The sequence below is a fragment of the Acanthopagrus latus genome, chromosome 4, assembly GCF_904848185.1.
Source record: "Acanthopagrus latus isolate v.2019 chromosome 4, fAcaLat1.1, whole genome shotgun sequence".
In the NCBI taxonomy this organism is placed as follows: Eukaryota; Metazoa; Chordata; class Actinopteri; order Spariformes; family Sparidae; genus Acanthopagrus; species Acanthopagrus latus.
In genome coordinates this window covers 2,478,159-2,498,736 of record NC_051042.1, presented here as the reverse complement: position 1 = coordinate 2,498,736, position 20,578 = coordinate 2,478,159, and the positions used below count along the sequence as shown (strand labels likewise).

At 42.6% G+C, this 20,578-nt stretch overlaps 1 protein-coding gene across 2 annotated transcripts; it reads left to right on the top strand.

Moving 5' to 3' along the window:
- Positions 1 to 77: 77 nt before the first annotated feature.
- On the top strand, positions 78 to 20,479 carry eprs1 (glutamyl-prolyl-tRNA synthetase 1). Of its 2 annotated transcripts, XM_037094983.1 has the most exons (35): positions 78 to 281; positions 2,057 to 2,141; positions 2,245 to 2,344; positions 2,432 to 2,588; positions 2,724 to 2,860; positions 3,140 to 3,234; positions 3,357 to 3,483; positions 3,628 to 3,820; positions 3,926 to 4,097; positions 4,242 to 4,475; positions 4,598 to 4,682; positions 5,220 to 5,279; positions 9,624 to 9,734; positions 10,139 to 10,275; positions 10,381 to 10,588; positions 10,690 to 10,802; positions 10,967 to 11,084; positions 11,471 to 11,644; positions 11,735 to 11,902; positions 12,234 to 12,470; positions 13,690 to 13,917; positions 14,040 to 14,267; positions 14,346 to 14,608; positions 16,160 to 16,211; positions 16,364 to 16,573; positions 16,733 to 16,805; positions 16,966 to 17,045; positions 17,175 to 17,276; positions 17,399 to 17,554; positions 17,803 to 18,000; positions 18,201 to 18,374; positions 18,535 to 18,695; positions 18,990 to 19,068; positions 19,159 to 19,223; positions 19,414 to 20,479. In XM_037094983.1, exons 1-35 carry the CDS (start codon positions 239 to 241, stop codon positions 19,562 to 19,564), a joined length of 4,974 nt encoding a protein of 1,657 aa, XP_036950878.1. In that variant the 5' UTR covers positions 78 to 238; the 3' UTR covers positions 19,565 to 20,479. The 2 variants fall into 2 exon arrangements, with proteins under 2 accessions (XP_036950878.1, XP_036950879.1); XM_037094984.1 differs by lacking the exon at positions 12,234 to 12,470 and having other exon boundaries at positions 79 to 281; positions 19,414 to 19,564.
- The last annotated feature ends 99 nt before the right edge of the window (positions 20,480 to 20,578 follow it).

Here is a 20,578-nt window from a genome sequence, read left to right as displayed (position 1 = left end):
AGTGTTTTTCTTTCATGTTATCTGTCTGTTTAAACTCCCGCCCTGCTGGTGGCAGTATCGCACCAGGAAGTTGTTGGTTCGCAGTCCCAAAAACAAACGAAGACAGGTCGAGTGTCCACACGCTTCTTCACTGGGGGTGCCTGGTGTGCAGAGTGGTCTTGGCTGTCCGTTGACTCCCGTCGGGTCTCTGAAACAGTGAGAAGGCTTCACCACCTGTGTGGAAGAAGGAGTTCACAGCATGGCGTTAAACTTCACCATCAACACCAACAATCCGCCTCTGGGTGAGCTGCAGCTTTCGGTCTCTGAATAGTACTTCTTCAGTCGTGTGCGTGCAGTGAGTGACAGCTGAGTAGCTTAGCTAGCAGCTAGCACTATTAGCTACGTGTCATCCTAACAAATGAGACAAACTCAATTTGGAAGTCTTCCCCTTTGATGTTTGTGTGCGAGTAATACAATCTGGATAGTGTGCTAAGTAAAATGATAGACGCTGGACCAGTCATAATGAGTTTTTGGTCAATACGGCAAACTTGAAGACAACAGTAACATGAAAAAACAATAATAAAAGTTATTTTCTCGTCCAACTGATGTAACGTACAGTTTGTTCCATGGAAACAAGCAGAATTGTGTTGATGTTTTATCTCCTGAAAAATGGAGGAGCTAACCAAGAGGTTTATTGAGCACATTAGCAGCTCTGTAATTTGACCTATATATGATTTAAAATTCGTATGAATGTATGTCCATATAAGTTGAAATGGGGCGTGTTGGAGTGAGCTAGCAGCTAGCTAATGAACATACCGGTATGTACCAAACGTCAGCTAGCTTGTCGTCGTGGCACTCCAAACCACAACATGTGGACAGCTCGATTAAATGTCCTTTTAATAACACCAGCTCCCGTAATGTCACACCTCTCCCAGCCTTCACGTCGGGAGGCTCACACACACTGTTTCATGACATGAAACAATTCTTTATGAACTTGGAAATTACAAATGGATGAACCATGCAAATATGTACCAGCCGACACGCTGACATTAGCTAACCCAGGTTAGCGCAGCTGGCTTTGGGTTTAGCCGTATGTACATGCTGCTCAACTGTATCTGTAACTGGCGTATTTTAATAAGATGTGGCATGTCATTGTGTCGTGCTCAATAAAGTCTGGATGAAGCTTCCCAATGATTAGTGTATCATCGCTTTGTACCATGACAGGCTACATCATTAGCTAGCTTCGAAAGTGGCTCAACAGCGCCCCATGTGTCCGCAGGGAATACAGCAGGCTGATGCAAGCAGGCTGAAACGTGGACTGATGATGTCGAGTGCAGATTGTTTTGTACTCTGATTTGTGTGTCAGTTGCTCAGTACAAGCACTCCTACTGGAAAGTGAAATGGTGGTTGGGGATGTGCCCACAGACACAGTTCTCCTCTCAAGAGATGAGTTAAACCTTCTCTGCACAAAGTCTGCACCCAGCTGTTGAGGTTAAGGCTGCAGTCCACAGGACCAGTTGAACTAGTTCTCTAAACCAAGATGTCTGTAAAGCTTGTCAGTCATCTCAGTAGTGGTTGTTCTGCCCAGATGGAACAAAACTACACGTTTTCCCCTTTACTTCTCTCTAGTGTTATTTTTCCATCTGGATTATTCTGTGCAGGTTGCAGCATTTTTAAAAAAAAATCTATTTACTTTTTTAGATATTGACTGTGAGGAAGTCTGCTTTCATTCAAATATAATGGTACCGAATGGCTCTTGGGTAGTGATGCGCAAAGCATCAAAAAACACATTTTGATTTATTAATTTTTGCTTTGAGCACCACGAGCCACCTGTCTCTGCATTATATGTAAGAGAAGGTAGACATCACAATGGCAAATGGCTCCAAAAACTGTCAAGTCACTGTGAAATAATCTAAATGGAAAAGCAGCAATACAGGTAAGAGAAGAGTATATATATTTTATTTGGCGGGTGAACTTTCCCTGTAACACTCCTATATTCTCTAAATCTGTTTACCCATGTTAACCCAGACTCACTACAAAAACAGGACAAGTCTGAATCTTCTGTTCTGACCTGCAGGGGCCCTGCTGACAGCTGAGCATGTGAAGGGCAGTGTGCAGGTATCAGTGGAGGAAGGCAAAGACACACGGCTGCATGTCTCAGAGTAGGTGACATAATAATGTCGTTAAGATGTTAGTCTGTGCAATGTGTTGCTTTTTCATTACTGCTTACTCACCTCAGCTCTGTGTTCTCCTTCCGTCTCTCAGTGCAGTCCAGTTCAGCGATGGCAACTCCATCAGCCGCTACTTGGCACGGGTGGCTCCTGCTCTTGGCCTCTATGGAGCCAACACAATGGAGCAGACTGAGGTGTGTTTCTTTAACGTGAGCATGACGTACCCCGTAACAGTTCTGTGTTCTTGAGCCTTATTGGACATGCCTCTCTGGTATGTGCAGGTCGACCACTGGCTGGAGTTCAGTGCTCGGCGTCTGTGTGGTCAGCCTGGTTTGACTGTGGCTCTGGCTGAACTGGATAAGGCCCTCTCCCTGCGGACCTTCCTGGTTGGACATGCCATCACCCTGGCTGACCTTTCTGTCTGGGCTGCCCTCAAAGGTCAGTATCACTAAGGATGTAGCAGTTTTGATCTCTCCCATTATTCCTGTCTGTTTATCTCTTTGCCCGTTTTTGTCTGGAATCTGTATTTTAACAGGAGAAATGCAGAACTACAGGTTGTTTGTTTCTCTGCAGGTCATGACGAATGGCCAGGCCAGGGCAAATCCTTCTCTCACGTCAACCGCTGGTTCTTTTTCCTGAGCTCGCAGGTGCCGTTCTCTGCTGTTGGCAACAAGTACACTACAAAGAAGGCTCCAATGAACAAATCCAATGTGAGTGTCATTTTCAGATATTACCAAGTGGACATTTTGGATTATTTTTTTTTTATAACACCTAGAGAAAAGGAGAATCTGTTCAAAGCAAGGCATTGCTGACCTGAGGCATTTAAGCTCAGCATACTGAATAAACAAGAAACGCCAAACAAACACAGTTATTGCTATTGTGAAACATTTACAAATGTTGATTATGGAATGGGAACATTTCTTCCTTCAGAAAATTGCTCAAGAGAATACCTGTTGTTTTCCTGACCTTTATGTGTCTCTGGTTGACAGTCGGATGAGAAGAAGCAGGATCTTGGTAAGTTTGTAGACTTGCCAGGAGCTGAGATGGGCAAGGTGGTGGTTCGATTCCCCCCTGAGGCCAGCGGGTAAGACTTGATGTGGCGTTTAAGAAAAGTTCAGATTATAGATGATCATTAAATTCTGGAATGTGCATTTGAAGTTTAGTAGCTCTCTTACCAGGGGCCATTTTTCTCTTCCGCTTTCCCAGTTACCTGCATATCGGCCACGCCAAGGCTGCTCTGCTCAACCAGCACTACCAGGTCACATTTAAAGGCAAGCTCATCATGCGCTTTGATGACACCAACCCTGAGAAGGAGAAGGAGGACTTTGAGAAGGTAACACATTCAGATCATTGAGCAAAAAGAAAAAAGTAATATTTGATTGATCCAAACCACTTGTAAGAATTATAAACAATGCTAGATGAAAAATGGCAAAAATGGTTTGCTTTCTTATTTCGGCACATCTTCATTTCTTCTCAGGTGATCCTGGAAGATGTTGCCATGCTCCAGATCCATCCAGACCAGTTCACCTACACCAGCGACCATTTTCCCATCATCATACAATTTGCCGAACAGCTGCTCAGTGAGGGCAAGGCCTACATCGACGACACACCTCCTGAGCAGATGAAGGCAGAGAGGGAGCAGCGCACGGAGTCCAAATGCAGAAATAACAGTACGACAGGGGAAACATGATGTGTACCTGACACAGTGAATGATGTAACTTTTACTTTTCTGATATTTCTGAAGCTACAATGTGGAACTCTTCTCTGTTGTGTAGCCGTGGAACAGAACATGAAGATGTGGTCGGAGATGAAAGCTGGGACAGAGTTTGGTCAGACCTGCTGCATGAGGGCCAAGATTGACATGAACTCCAACAATGGCTGCATGAGAGACCCCACCCTCTTCCGCTGCAAGAACACTCCCCACCCTCGCACAGGAAGCACCTACAAGTACTTCACTTTTATAAGTCCAGGCAGGATTTAACTAAGTTATTAGGTGGAATGACAACAATTTTCATGCTTACATCGCAGGTATTTAGGTCAAATATTGGGCAATGTTTCACAAATTTCAGCTCTCCATATTCTTTCCTCCAGAGTCTACCCAACGTACGACTTTGCCTGTCCTATCGTGGACAGTTTGGAAGGTGTGACCCACGCTCTGAGGACCACCGAGTACCACGATCGTGACGATCAGTTCTACTGGATAATAAATGCCCTGCGCCTCAGGAAGCCATACATATGGGAGTACGCCCGACTCAACCTCAACAACACAGTACTGTCCAAGAGGAAGCTCACCTGGTTCGTTGAACAGGGATATGTCGATGGATGGTAGGTTTAATGTAATTTATCCGTCACTGATACTGTGTTCCTCCTCTTCCGCTTTACCTCTTACTTCTTCTTTTCCTCGCTACCACTGTGTTTGTGTTTGACTTTCTCATCTCATCCTCCAGGGATGACCCTCGCTTCCCCACTGTCAGAGGAGTCCTGAGGAGAGGAATGACTGTTGAGGGTCTGAAACAGTTCATAGCTGCCCAGGTACACAAAGACGGAAGTTAATGTTAGTGATGAAGATTAGAGACCGTGTTATGATGGGAACACACCAGCCGCACTGACCGTCAACACATGAACATGCCATTAACATACCTTTAAGTAGTAATGAGTGATCATCGCTGGGTCGTCATGGGTTAAACCACGCCATCTTCAAACTTGGCCTTCCATTTAATCTCTGCTACACACCAGAAGCCTCTTGACTGTATCTTGCAAGGTTGTGATGATATCAAGTACTCTGTACAACTGTTCCATCTTCCTGTTTCAAATGGTGTCTCCAGGACCACGTCTTGCTATGATGGCAAATACACACAGACTCAAAATCTGAAATCATCACCAGCCAACACTGTTGCCGCTTGTAAATATGAGAGATAATATTTTTGAGTTGAGAACATTTTTTTTAATTGTAGGCCAAAAATGCAACACCTTAGGATGTAGATTTGTCTTTTTTTTGTAGCATTGAGTTCAGAATGCTTTTTATATGAGTGAATTATGTTTTTTTCTTTTATCCTCCTCTTTTTCCAGGGTGGCTCCAGGTCAGTGGTGAACATGGAGTGGGACAAGATCTGGGCCTTCAATAAGAAGGTACATTCCTCCTTTTTCATCTCAAGTCTGGGTTTGATAATCTGAGCCCAGCTGTATAACTAACTAATGTTAAAAAAACAATTCTGGCATTGAATCTAAGCACAGTCTGCATTGTTTTATTGGTAAGATGTAGGAATAATTTTAAAGTATGCACTGTGTGAAAGGCTAAATGAAAGACATGATAAAAGTATCAGGCATTTGAAGATCAAGCTGCAGTCCACTTACAAATACTGACATTTATTTAATGTGCTATTTTTGAAGGATGAGAGTTAAATTTAACTCTGTTTGACCTAGTTTGCATGTTAGAGAGGATCTAATGAATGAATATGACACAAAGGTCTCAGGCTGAAGTCTGTCACTGACAGAGCTTCAGAGAATGGCCTGTGGGTTCACTGCTGGCATGGCTTCTTTCTGCTTTGCTGTTCTCATTCTGTTAAACATATTAATTTGCTACCCGGTATCCTGCCTCATGACCCCACCCTCATCCTTCATATCACCCCGAATAACACTGAAAACCTCATAAACCCAAACCAGTGGCTTCATTTCATGCCCCTCATCTGTTTGTATTCATGTTGTTTTGACCCCGTTTCATCTGTCTGGACATCAGTGTTGCTTCTTCTGTGTGGTTTTCCTTGCTGGCACTTGCTGCTTCATCCCAAAGTCAAGATGAGAATGTGAAGCTAATAGTTTAAACATGCACATGAACTTAGAGTGAAGGAGTGGTCAGACACAGCAGATAGTACATATGTAATGATCGTGACAAGCTAGTCTATCACTTCTGAATGGTTGAACGCAGGCTGTATTCAGACCATATCATCCATGCGTATCTTATTTGTGATCGTTTGTCCACGATCTGGGGCAGGATTGAACTGGAGCACAAGACCAAACCAAGTGATCACAAGTGAAACATAGCGCTTTGCAGAGAAATGTGCTGTGTTTCCTCTGTAGCATTTAGCTAGGCTAATTGACATGCCCTACTGACCTGTTCTGCTCTGAACTGCAGTCACAGCTCTCCCTGAGTAGGTTAAGCATGCTGGTCTTACAGTGATCATTCGTATCCACTGAGCAAAAAAAACACCAAACTTTTAAACGCCAAAGCCAGACTGAGTGAATACACATGATATAACAATCCACTGTGGTTTCAGTCATTCATGCTACGAGTCTGATTGTCAGCTAACATGACTGGCCGCCGTAATGTGGAGTTGGCATCTGTGTTTGTTGAGTCTGTTTCAAAAAGAATGGGAAGATCTGCCTTTTTGCTGGTACGCCGTATTTGGTGTGAATTCAGTCTAACAATGCATCAGGAACGAAGTGTAATATACACCCTCCAAATGTAGTGATGACAGCCGGCGTCAGATTTCGGAACAGCCGCTTCTGTTTCGGCAAAAGGCTTCATATGCATGATCGACTAACTCCTCCTCCTCCCCGCCTTCTTCAGACAGTCTCACACACACACAGTTCCTTTGCAAAACAACTTTCTGATATTTAAAGCTGCCGTAACAGCAGCTTATGATTAATGTCATTACAGACTTTCTTTAAAGTAAAACACAATATTAAGCTAAAGCCTGTTTTCAATGAACCTGGTTATGGAGTAAATCATGAAATACAGGAAGAACCAACCAGACGAAAAATAACAGAGTAGTTCCTAAAACCTGTTTGATTCCCAGCGCTGGCCTCATGACTCCAGGCCTTCCTCTATCTAAAATGCTACTCTGTACAGATTTCATCAGACGTAAGTGCAAGTAGTCATGTACCAGTGACTCACCAAACTACCTTATTTTATGTCAATCTTTTTTACCTTTGCGTCTGATAGATAGTATGTAAATCTTCAATGAAGCTTTAATAAAAGAAATGTTGCAACACATTGTAATCTAAATAGGAATTGTCATTTTTGATTTCACTGCAGGTTGTCTCTTAAGCAGCTTGCAGTAGGAGACATTGCATTATTTTGTTAATTTTAATAACATTTCAAGACTTTAAAATCTACCACTGACACCACTTTACTCCTCTGATGTTAGACTTCACTATGCTCCCAAATTTTGGTCGCAGTTTATTTTGTTCGGCGATTAAAGATGAAGAAAATTAAAGATTAAGATCATAAGGACTCTAGGCTACAGAGATACATTTTTGTAATTTAGTTATGGAATTAATTTGTATTTTATGCATCCATTTTCCGGGTTTGGGGTTCCGTAGCCTGGTGGGTAAATGTTGCTGATGAGGAGATATAACTGAGCATCACAGATGGAGTTCAGCAAGATGTTCTGTCAGTACATGAGTAAGAGCTATAGGTTGAAGCTTGGCTAGAGAAGACAACACGAGATAAAAAGAACAGAAAGGTGTCAGAGTTGTATTTAAGACGAAGCCCTGAGGGGAGAGTATGTAAACAGTCCATTCTGTGTAAATGTGTCTCTACCTCTTTCCTCTCTCTCTTCCTTGTATCTGACATTAAACAGCATCTCACTCTTCTGTTTCCAAGCTGCCAATTAGCTGTCTGAAGGTACTCCTCCTCCACATCCTCTTCCTTCTCCTCGTCCTCCTCCTCACCCATTTTCATCCACCCCCTCCCCGCTTTCATCATGCGCTGGTTTGTCTGAAAATCGACCAACAACCTTCACTATTTCACCAGCCAAGCACCACGCATAGACTGTGTGAAAGAACAAAGAACCTGACCTCTAGAAGAGAAATCACAAGATGTAATAAAGTGGTTGGTCAACTAGTTTTGGAGTTGGATTCTCCACAATTCTGAATTGGCCCTCACAGTTAAAGCTTATTTTGTGTCATGGGAAAAAAATTTTTAAAATGGCAATATGTGCAAATGATCAATCAGTGATAATCTTGTGCACACCTTTTTTTTTTAACTTGTTTGTTGCTTTCATGACAACCATTCTCCATCCTCACTGATTCAAATTGATTGTAAACAATATTTCTCTGTTCTGTCAGACTTCTTCTTGCACCTGAAACATAAATGGTGACGTCAGTAAAGCAAACATAGCTGCAGGGGCTTTAATGAAGCTGTTGATGGGATTTTTGCCTGAACTAATCCATGTAGAAAGAAGAACAACAACACCAGGATGTCATGGCAGCTTGAAAGTACATGATATGACATTTGCCAATCCCCAACAGCACTACTGCAGTGAAACTGCATTGTGTTACTCTGCCTAGATCACAGAGGGGCTGCAGATTTAGACCCAGGAAATACGATGGAGAGATTTGATGTTATCCACATGCATTTTTAAATCTCTACATACATGTAAACTGCATAATATATTTGAAATGTCAGACAGTTTTCACCAGAGCTTTCATCTGAGAAATCCGGGGCTTTATTTTTCCTTCTCCGTGTTAAGTCCTCCTCCCTTCATGTCTTCATCTGTTCCCTTCATCCTGTAGTCCGTTGCAGCTTTCTGAGTGAGCAGCTGAGATGTCTCCTCTTCATTTATCAGCTTTAAAAACTTTTTTATTTAATATGTCTCTTCATTTATGAGAGGTTTCAGAAGTGCTTCACACTTAATTTCCTGAATCACAGATTCATTAGTAATTAGGCTGAAGGTCATTATCAGATTTTAAGATTACAGATAATCTCCGTTATGTCGGCTGGTCTTGATTGCTGTTATGAACTTAAACATGTTTTTCTGAAGCAGTCATCACTTTACCTTAAAAGTATCAAAAGGGATGTTTGCAGTCTCAGGTATGATAATTTGTCGTGACCACAGCTATTGTAAATTTGACACTTTAAGACTTGTGGGACAGAACTGTGAAAAATGTGATTTTTGGGTGAGTGGCTGGTTTTATGTCGACTCAGAGGTACTGGAGACTTTTATTGTTCCCACTGGAGTCTGCAAAATTATAATGTCTACATCTGTCACACTAGCAGGTACTTTGAGGTGTTTGGTGTAACCGTATCAACCACAGTGTGTGTTTGTTGGGTTTCCTCTTTGACCATTTTTTGTGCTGGTTATCATTCAGTTAACATTTAGGATCCTAAACTCTCGAGCTGGCTGCTAAAATAGTGAGAATGAATGGTGGCTTAATAAGCAGCTGAAGAAATGCTTGTTTCCCTCCCCTTCATACACTGATGTTTCACTCATCAAGTCAGCTTTTCTCCACTCATGTGTCCTCCTTTCTTCATTTGTCATTACTGAGCTGGGTTATTTATGCAGCAATTTGTTTGGTTTGTTTGCAAAGAAAAAACAGCTTTTTGGAAAAATTGTATCATTTTCTGCTTTGCCCATTCATTACCCAGCATTTTGTTTGTGGAGATTGTTATCAAGCCGTTTCTTTTACTGACATGTTTGTGTGTGTATGTCTTGGTGTGTGTGTGTTTTTGTCTGTCTGTGTGTGTGTTAGGTTATTGACCCAGTAGCACCCAGGTACACAGCTCTGTCCGGCTCCTATGTGGTTCCTGTTTCCATCCCAGGGGCTGCAGAGGAGATGAAGGAAGTGGCTAAACACCCTAAGGTCAGAGCTCTCATTCTTACTCTCTCACACACACACGCACACACGCACACACACACACACACACACACACACACGCTCTGTATTTAGTGAACCATGAAATTGTGTTAATATTACATTAGCAATGAAAATTTCCCCAAGGATTTCTGCATGGGATGATTGAGTCAGCAGTCTGCTTGTAGTTTTTTATTCAATCTATTTCAGACACAATTATAGATACGATCCAATCATATGCAGCAAGCATACTTACTTATTAAAATGGAGATGTTGGAAGATACGGGCCACATAAATGAGACCTTTATTGATTTTTATATAGTAATAGCCTCCTGTTATTCAGAAGAACATAGAAACACATAATTTAACCTGAGGTATAAGCCATGAAACACTCAACCTTTGTGTCCATCCAGAACGCAGAGGTGGGCATGAAGCAGGTTTGGTATGGACCTAGAGTTCTGGTTGAAGGAGCCGACGCCGAGACGTTCTCAGAGGGAGAGATGGTCACCTTCATCAACTGGGGCAACCTCGTCATCACCAAGATCAACAAGTATGTATTATCATTGCTCAGCTCATCTATATTATAGTTGAGAATCATGAAGCGTTGCATTTATGTAATGATGTGCCCCGTTTCTTACCCTTCCCAACTGCTCAGAGGGGCTGATGGTAAGGTCGTGTCCATGGAAGCTCGCCTCAACCTGGAGAACAAGGACTTCAAGAAGACAACAAAGATCACGTGGCTGGCTGAGACAAACAGCGCCCCGCCGCTGCCAACCATCTGCATCAATTACCAACCACTCATCTCTAAGGCTGTCATCACCAAGGACGATGACTTCAAAGACTATATTAACAAAAACAGCAAGGTCTGTTCTGTGATATGTGTGTTCCTAACCTTACAGTAAGTGTGACCTCAAACTTAAGTTATTTGTGTATCTTGTGTAAAATGTGTCTCATTTGCAATCAGTTGGAGGAGAAGATGCTTGGAGATCCCTGTCTGAAGAACCTGAAGAAGGGTGACATCATCCAGCTGCAGAGACGAGGCTTCTACATCTGTGACCAGCAGTATGAGCCAGTCAGGTGAGCAAAAAGCTCTTTTATTATTTGAAATACTCCAGTTCGTAAAGATCAACAAATGCATACTTGGATCTGCCCATTGGGATTAATTTTTGCTTCTATCAATTCTATTCTGTTTCGATTCTATTGTTTATCTATCTGTATGCCACTGTGGTTTACATGTCCAGTCCTAACAGCTGTAAGGAGAGTCCCTGTGTCCTGTTGTACATTCCTGATGGACACATCAAGGAGATGCCCACTGCTGGATCCAAGGACAAGAGCAAGAGCCAAGCCTCCAACAACACAGTGAGTGCTTTAGAAGCAAAACCCAATCCAAACATTTTAAAGTGTGTACTGACCTTCATCCTCAATTCTATTTGTAAAACAAACTTATCAGTTTCTGAGGAGTTTTAAAGGACCCAACGTCCGCCAGCGCTCTGCCCCTCATTTCAAGTCAGCTTGTTGATTATGATTTTTCTGCAGTTGCTCGCCCCCTTTGTGCTACTAGGTCACTGAACAAAAGCCTGTCACAGAGGCAGAAGATTAAATTAACAAAATGGATACTGCTTTTCTCAGTCTTTTTATCATGGAAAGGCTAAGAGGAACAGTACAGTTATTTGTTTGACATCTGGTACCTGTGAATGTCTTGCACTTCTTCTCAGTCACTAAATCTCCGTTACCTCTCACTTCAGCCTGCCGCCCCTGCCAAGGCTGCTTCTACCTCTGCCCCAGCACCTGCCTCTACCTCATCTGGTGACTTGTTCTCAAATATTGTTGCACAAGGTGAAACTGTCCGCCAGCTAAAGACTGCTAAGGCTCCTAAAGACCAAGTTGACAAGGCAGTTCAGCAGCTGCTCTCTTTGAAGGTGCGTCAGTTGCAGTGAAACTAAACGGAGATTGTTAATGATCCCAGTTATTTTGAACTTCATTCTTTTTCTCTCTCTCTCTCTCTGTAGGCTCAGTTTAAGCAGGAGACGGGTATGGACTACAAGCCAGGCATGTCTCCTCCCACCTCTGCTCCTGCCCCGCCCAGCACACAAGCAGACTCCTCCTCCTGTCCACATGCCCGTGTGGCCCAGCAGGGCGAGCTGGTCAGGAAACTGAAAGCAGAGCATTCACCCAAGGTACCTGGCCTTTTTTTATTAATTTACTAACCGTGTACTTATCTGTTACTCGTAGGCACACATGTCCAGATCCATTTGTCCAATCAGCCTGCATGTCCCAGTCATCCAGTCATTCATTGATATAGTATTGCATGATTTGTCCAGTAATTTTTTATGTCCTCATTTGTTGTTCTCGGGAATTCTGGCACCCAAAGTCGTTTGTCTAGTCGTGAAGCTGCTCGTCTCCTAAATGATCTGTGTAGTCGTGCGTCCTGTCATCGCATCATCTGCATGCCAGTCAAGTTTATCCTTAACTGCCCCCAACAATGAGCTGATATGTTGATGGTGACAGGACCAGATTGATGCAGCAGTGAAGCAGCTCCTCGCTCTCAAGGCAGAGTTTAAAAAACTGACCGGTCAGGATTACAAACCAGGAATGGCCCCTCCCATTTCCTCTTCCTCTGCTCCTTCTCCTGCCACAACCACTTCCTCCTCTTCCTCTTCCTCTTCCTCTCCTTCTGGCCTGTATGAACGTGTTTCACAACAGGGGGATGTTGTGAGGAAACTGAAGTCTGAAAAAGCCCCCAAGGTATTCTGCCTATAAATGCCCAAAGTTTAATTGTGAATAATGCTATGATGCTGCAAGCGGTAGTCAATTATCACTAATTACTAATACCTTATTACTCATATGACATTATTCTTTTTTTTTTTTTTTTTTTCAAACAAATTGACTACACATTTCTTAGATGACTAGGACAGTAACAGAGTAGGTCATTACTTGACTAAGAGGGGCAGCCTGGTGGGATTCAGGGTGGTAATAGATCACCAGACTACCAAGAAATATCGCCAGATTTTGGTTGCAGTGAGCAAATCTACCAGCCTAGTTTAGTTTTTTGTTTGTTATTTACCCCCAAGTATGACTTTATTAGGGCTATGGGTCAATTTTCAGTTATTTTGTACATCATACTGAAACTCTGATTTTTGTTTTTTGCTTTTACTGGCAACTTTTGTAAATGTCTGCACCATATGAGGCTATGTAAAGAACATTGTGATTCTTAAACGCCCTGAACTTGTTTTTGATCTGTGTCTTTAATTATGAGTGATGGGAATCTAAATCAGCATAGTGTGTTCTGCCAGGGTTGAACAGTTTTGGTTGTTGCAGAATAAAATTAATTGATCCATCCTAATTACAACAACCAGACAAACTGTGTGCCAAAGCCAACAGATGTCAAAACACAGAAACTTTTACCTTTCTTACTCCTCTTTACTCCAGAAAAATCAAAATATTCAGAAAGACAGTAATAATTTCAAGGTCACTTGTTCGTGTCTGAGGTTGGGATGTAATCTCTGTAATCTGTACCACTATAAAATGACTTGAAGGAACATGTTAAGACACCAACAGCAGAAAGTGTTTCTGGGCTTGCATGCTGATTTTAATTGCTGAACTGTAGGGAAATGCAGAGGACGTATCTTAATAGAACACATGAGAAAGTGAATCCCAAACATGGTTCGATCAGGTATTATACTATTTACACCTGTTCTAACCATATTTTGAGTTGTTGATGTTACAAAGAACATAATTACAAAAACATAGTATAAACACTAACAAGATCTGTCGCCCTAACAAGAAGTCTAATCCCCTCCAAAAAGAGATGCACCCAACACCAATAATGATGAAAAGCTGTGAAGTGAGCTTATATCCTTAAACAAGTGATTCATTAGAATATTAAAACTTTTGTTAAAACAGTGTTTATCCATTACAGCATTGCAAAAATGGATCTTAGTCACAGTATCCTTTCCGTCCCTAGGACCAGGTGGACGCTGCAGTGAAACAGCTACTCGCCCTGAAGGCAGAGTATAAACAGATCACAGGTCAGGACTACAAGCCGGGAGCAGCCCCAGCTCAAGCGGCCCCAGCTCAGAAAGCCCCCACCCCGGTCAAGGGTAGCCCCGCTCCTGCTCCCGCCGGCCTCTATGATCAGGTTGCTGAGCAGGGAGAGATGGTCAGGAAACTGAAGACTGAAAAGGCCCCAAAGGTGAGACCACAATACAGATATTGCCAGAGTTTCCTGCTCTCAGTCTTAATATTGTTGTGGAGTCCTGCAGCTGTTCCTGCTGCTGTCACTGAACGGTTCTCTTCTTGCCGACTGTTCATCAGGATCAGGTAGATGCTGCAGTGAAGCAGCTGTTGGCACTGAAGGCGGAGTATAAACAGCAGACTGGACAGGATTATAAACCAGGACAAGCGCCAAGCAGCCCTGCCCAGACCCAGTCCAAGTCTTCCACAGCTCAGTCCAGCTCTTCACCTCAGGCCCAGAAACTGTTCTCAGAGGTGGCCCAACAGGGAGAGCTGGTGAGGAAGTTAAAGTCCGAGAAGGCCCCCAAGGTAAGGGACCAATCACAGAGTGGAATTAAATACTGCTAGTACTGGAGGGGGAACAAAAAACCTACTGTTTCATTTCAGGACCAGGTGGATGAAGCTGTGAAGACTCTCCTGGACCTGAAGACCAAGTACAAGACGCTCACTGGAGAGGAATACAAACCAGTGGCCGCTGCTGGAGCCACTGGGGGAGAGGACAAAAACCGCAAGGAGAGGGAGAACAAGTCTGAGAAGCAAGGAGGAGGAGGAGGGAAGAAGGGTAAAGGAGACAAAGCCATCCAGGGCAAGGAGGCCTCAGGAGGAGCAGGTGGCTCAGGAGAGGGTCAAGGACCTAAGAAACAAACACGGTGAGAGACTGGAAACAGATGAAGGGGAGACGTGAAGAAGTAGATCCAGATGATGATGATGATTTAAAGTTTGAAATGTTACCAGCCAGCACAATGTTTAGTATAAATGGGACTCATGATTTCAGTTGAACTAATGATCCTCATAACAATTATACTGTTATCATAATTCTAATGATGTTGAGGAACAAACTTTTATTTTACTTTTTGCATCTGATGTAAATGTTTCCTCTATAATTCTTTCTTTTAGTTTCTCTCTCACACACATTATGACTTTCAGAACAATCACATTTCAGTTTTATTTTGATATTTCTAACTATAGTGACTGGTGGAAATATTTCTCCCTCATTGCGTATGAACACAATTAGATGTATGGCAAGATCACTGGGCAGTTACTGTTGTTTGTACCGGAAGTGCTTTGGCTGAAATGGACTAGAATCGGATTTAAAATGTCTGAGCCAATAAAAAGCCCTACACTGAACGTTCTAAGCCCATTTGAGTTGTGTCCAAGCCCGTGTTTCCTTCGCGTGATGTGCTGTTTTGTATGGAGACGTTGATCGATAGTTTTGTTCAAACGTCATGCTTTGAGATGTACTTTTTAGCTTTTAAAGAAATGGGGGAGCTTTGTAGCGACATACTTGGATTTGTTTCTTGGACAATGAAGATGGATCACAAGCCTCTGCTACTGTAGCTTAACAGCTGGAGAGATTTTTTTTTCATTTTATATTCAGATTTGGTGAGTTTTAAATGGTTGGTGTGTTTTTCGTCTGCTTGATCAGTGCTTGTTGTCTGCTGTTAGCCTCAAATATGGCATTTGATTGCTTTATGATATTGCTGAACTAATTTAAATAAATATACATCAATATTTATATGCTGCTCGCTTTTTTGAATCACAATAGTACAAATCTGGCTCACCAGCACCTGTAAATGCTTTCATTCCAGTCACCTGCTGAAGTCCAAAATGGTCAAGATTTTTATACAAGATGCAAAAAGTACAATAAATACTTCTGTTCCTCGGATAAAGACTAACAATAATATCACCACAATAATGGCAATGGTGCTTTTGCCCTTCTGTAGCAGCTCGATCTGTGTTTTGTTAGCTGTAGGGAACTGGTTTGCTGGCTTTATAGCTACTCGTGAGCTTTGAGTTGCATAGTTGGCTGGACTGGAAATTGCTGTGTGCTTGTCAGTCCCAATGTAGGTGCAAGTTTATTCATGAGTGCATTCGAACAATTCTATCTAATCAGGCATGCTCTGACATACCAGTGATTGTGTTGTGGCGTGTTGTGGCTGTATCCCAAGTCTCTTTGCTGCTGTATTCGGACAGTGTTTCATCACCACTGTCTTTTAATTTGACTAATTGTTCTTTCAGTGTGAACTTAATAAAGCAATTTTGGTAGAAATTACTAGAATACAGTAAAAAATACAGACTTTGGTTCCAAGATAAGATTTCCTGGTCTTGACAAATTAACAATAGAATTATGATTAGCAATGCATGTTTTGTTCCAGAATCTCAAGGTTTGCATGATACTAACTTATGTGTCCGTCTGACAGGTTGGGTTTGGAGGCCAAGAAAGAGGAGAACCTGTCTGACTGGTACTCTCAGGTCAGTTAAATTGGATTGAAAGTATCTTTTACTCCAACTAAAGCTTTTTCTTCTTCTAGAAATGCCAATTTAAACATAAATAAAATCACTGCACAAGTCTTTTTTTTTTTTTTTTTCTGAAAATTCCTGTCCATATGTTGTTGCCCCTCCAGGTCATCACTAAAGCAGAAATGATTGAGTACTATGACGTCAGTGGCTGCTACGTGCTGCGGCCCTGGTCATTCGCCATCTGGGAGTCCATTAAAGAATTCTTCGACCGGGAGATTAAGAAACTTGGTGTTGAGAACTGCTACTTCCCCATGTTCGTCTCTCAGGCCGCCCTGGAGAAGGAGAAGTCCCACATTGAAGACTTTGCTCCAGAGGTACGAGCAGCACATTTTTACAACAACCCGTACATGGATAGAAAAACCCAAGGAGTGCAAAAGCATGTGTTGCAGCAGTTTGGGAAATGTAAAAACAATACAGAAAATGACCTGCAGGATACTTCAGTAAGCATTTGTTGCTGATGTCATCTTCGTCAGGTTGCTTGGGTAACGCGGTCAGGAAAGACTGAGCTGGCTGAGCCCATCGCTGTCAGACCCACCAGTGAGACAGGTGTGAACCACAGCTCTTCAATCTAGACCAAACCGCAGTCACACACACACCTAACATCATACAATATCTGAATATCTTTAAAACATTTATCTTGTGTAATGTAGTGGTTGTTGTGTGTGTTGTTGTTTTGTGATGTTCGGTCTGTTTGGTTTTGCTCCAGTGATGTACCCCGCCTACGCTAAATGGGTCCAATCCCACAGAGACCTGCCAATCAAACTCAACCAGTGGTGTAACGTTGTGGTCAGTATCCTCCAACAGTCACATCATCTTCTCCACAGCTCCTGTTTTTTACTCTGTCAGTAGTCTTTACTTCTACTGACTGGCACCCTTTTTTCCTCACCTCTTTCTCTTTCCTGTTCCTCCCCCCAGAGATGGGAGTTTAAACACCCCCAGCCCTTCTTGAGGACAAGAGAGTTTCTGTGGCAGGAGGGCCATACAGCCTTCGCCACCAAGGAGGAGGCAGCTGAGGAGGTAACAACCAGGGATATATCAAGCACTCATTCATTGTTGATTCACAGTAGCAAAATAAGTGTTCAACCTCAACCTGGATTGTACAAATCACTTAATACATTCTTTGTTTGATGTATTTGTAGGTGCTTCAGATCCTGGATCTGTACGCCAGAGTGTACGAAGAGCTGATGGCGATCCCTGTGGTTAAGGGGAGGAAGACAGAGAAGGAGAAGTTTGCAGGAGGAGATTATACCACTACCGTGGAGGCGTTTGTCTCTGCAAGCGGCCGAGCCATTCAGGTATACTGGACTACCTCACTTTATACACTCATACGTTCGCATGTAGCCCAGCGGGATATTATGTTTCATCTGTCAATCTCTGGTACTGGTTTTGCTGAAATTTAGATCACAAATAATGAGCCACAGGAATGAATGATAACTGGTTGCGCTCAGATTGCTGACATATACTGACTCAAATCAAAGTTTCCAAGAAATTAAACAAAAAACATGAAGTCATCTTGCCCGTGGCGTTGATTTGTGTTTCTCAGGGTGCCACGTCCCATCATCTTGGTCAGAACTTCTCCAAGATGTTTGAGATCGTGTTTGAGGATCCAAAGAAGCCTGGTGAGAAACAGCACGCCTTCCAGAACTCCTGGGGAATCACAACCAGGACCATTGGTGTCCTCACCATGGTGCACGGAGACAACATGGGACTTGTACTGCCTCCCAGGGTGGCCTGCCTGCAGGTAAACACACACACACACACACACACACACACACTCTCTGTTACAGAGACTTGTAGATAGTGGTCAATGACATATCCATTAATCACAAGACATCTGCTTTCTGTTGAAGAACAAACTCCCTGCTAAAGTATTAAGCAACACTTACACATGCAGAAAAAACTAAATCCCAAAGTAATTCAGATTTCTCTTTGATCATCCAGGTTGTCATCATCCCATGTGGGGTCACTGCCTCCCTGCCAGAGCAGGAGAAGGAGGCACTGATGACCCAGTGCTCCAAATACCAGAGCAGGCTGCTGGATGCTGGCATCAGGGTGAAGACTGACCTTCGAGAGAACTACTCCCCGGGCTGGAAGTTCAACCACTGGGAACTCAAGGTCAGAAAGAATATGATGATGACAGCAGTAGTGGTAGCGGTGGTTGTTGAAGTGCTTTACCTGAAAGCATAAATGGAAGAAATATTGAGATAACAATAAGAGTCAATAATGAGTTGTAAAAAAAACTGAAAGCATTGATAATTGTTTGTGTCTCGTCCAGGGTGTTCCTATCCGCCTGGAAGTGGGTCCTAAAGATATGCAGCAGCGTCAGTGTGTTGCAGTGAGGAGAGACACAGGTGCAAAGGTGACAGTTGCAGAAGCTGAGGTAGAGAAGAGGCTGCTCGCCATGTTGGAGGACATCCAGAGCAACCTGTTCAAGAAGTAAGCTAGCACACACCAGGGTTAGACTGACATTGTACATAGCTTATTACTACATGACATATGAGTGACAGAAAAGGTGTTATTGTTAGAGTATATGGAAAAAGTACACTTGAAACAGGCCCAAAGAATAAGTTATTGCAGGTTTAAAATCATGCAGTCCAGACCAGCTGGGGAACAATTATGTTAATAATTATGTACACAGACTGTAAAAGATCCTACTGTAAATGAAAGCACATTTGTGTTAATATGATTGAATGATGATTATTGATTTTAAGTGTGTTATCTGTTGATCAGAGCTTCAGATGACTTGAAATCTAACATGTTGGCTGCGGACACAATGGAACAGTTCCAGAAAGAGTTGGACCAGGGAAAGGTGAGTAACATAACCCACACAGTGCAACACAATTCGTTATCTGTCCTCACTTGAATAAATGATTGATGATACATTTGTCCTGCTTGACAGATTGTCCAGATCCCGTTCTGTGGAGGAATTCAGTGCGAGGAATGGATCAAGAAAACCACTGCCAAGTACGTGTGACAGGTCATTCTATGACATGGTAGTTAGTGCTTTGATAGAACAAATAAGATGTTGTGCGTCCTAAATTTGATGCAGACTAGGTTCGTAAGTATTAGTTATTCTTGCCCAGTTTTCCCTGATTTTGCCTTGAGTGCTGTGATTTCAGCCAGTAAAGACATTGTTGTGCTTTTGCCCCTGTAGGGACCAGGACCTGGAGCCTGGAGCTCCGTCCATGGGAGCCAAGAGCCTCTGTATCCCCTTCTCTCCCCTGAAGACGCTGCAGCCTGGTCAGATGTGTGTCAGTGGCAAAGAGCCGGCTCAGTACTACACCCTGTTTGGACGCAGTTACTAAAGACCTGCCCTGCCAGAGCACGAGGATGAACATCGCAGTGAAAAAGGGCTTCAGTACATTTTCTCATCTATTTCTTGTTGTCTGATCTGTTGTGGGTGTCTAGGTTAATATGGGTGTGGAGGTGACTGCACTGTGGGAATAGGAATATATTTTTTTTTTCTAACATACGTTAACATTGTTATAATGCATCTGAAGAAAGTTGAGGTGAAAGAAATAATTTTCTTCTTCTGTTACTTTTATATTCTGTTGAAATGAAAATGTTTGTAGTGCTGCTTACTTTGTGAAGGCCATGTCAAAGAACACTCACTCTCCAGCTGTGTGTTGTGTTAGGATGTGAAATGCCACCAGAAACCAGGCAAGTATTAAATCTTTGCCATGTCTGGTAGGTGATGAGTCATCTTTCGGAGTCCTTTCAAAACATGGAAAGTAAAATGGTAAAAGCAGCTGGTTCTAACATGGAAACCACTTCTGAATTAAAACATTTATTTACCCCATGCTTAACACTTTGAAGAAGGAAAAAAAATCTGATTTACATATTTTTAAGTTTCTGTCAGTTATGAATTTAGTTGGTTTGGGCCTTTTTGAAATCAGGAAAGCCTCCAAAAAAGCAAATATCAATGAAAGTATAGAGGATGAAGTACTCCTTGCCCGCTGGAAGTCCCATCTCTGGCAGCCAAACTGTCTCAGGAACTCTGCAGGTCCTCAGGCTTGTAGTTGGTATGTTATTATCAGCCCTCCTCTCTCTGTATTATTAGTGGCTAGTGGTTCACAGCTTAGTACGAATTCCTGGGAGCCGACTGTTGATGGCTTTGATGAGCTGTGTACACTTAATAGCCTGTAATATGGCCTTCTGTCACTTCTCTCCCATTAAAGAACTCTCCAACTTGTCTAAAATAAAGTCATTTCCATGGCCAACTGTCCCGTGTTGTTTCTGTACCCTTAAACACATAGAACTGAAACGCATTTACCAAACAACACAACCAAGTGTCATACTGAACACTCTGATATGACTTA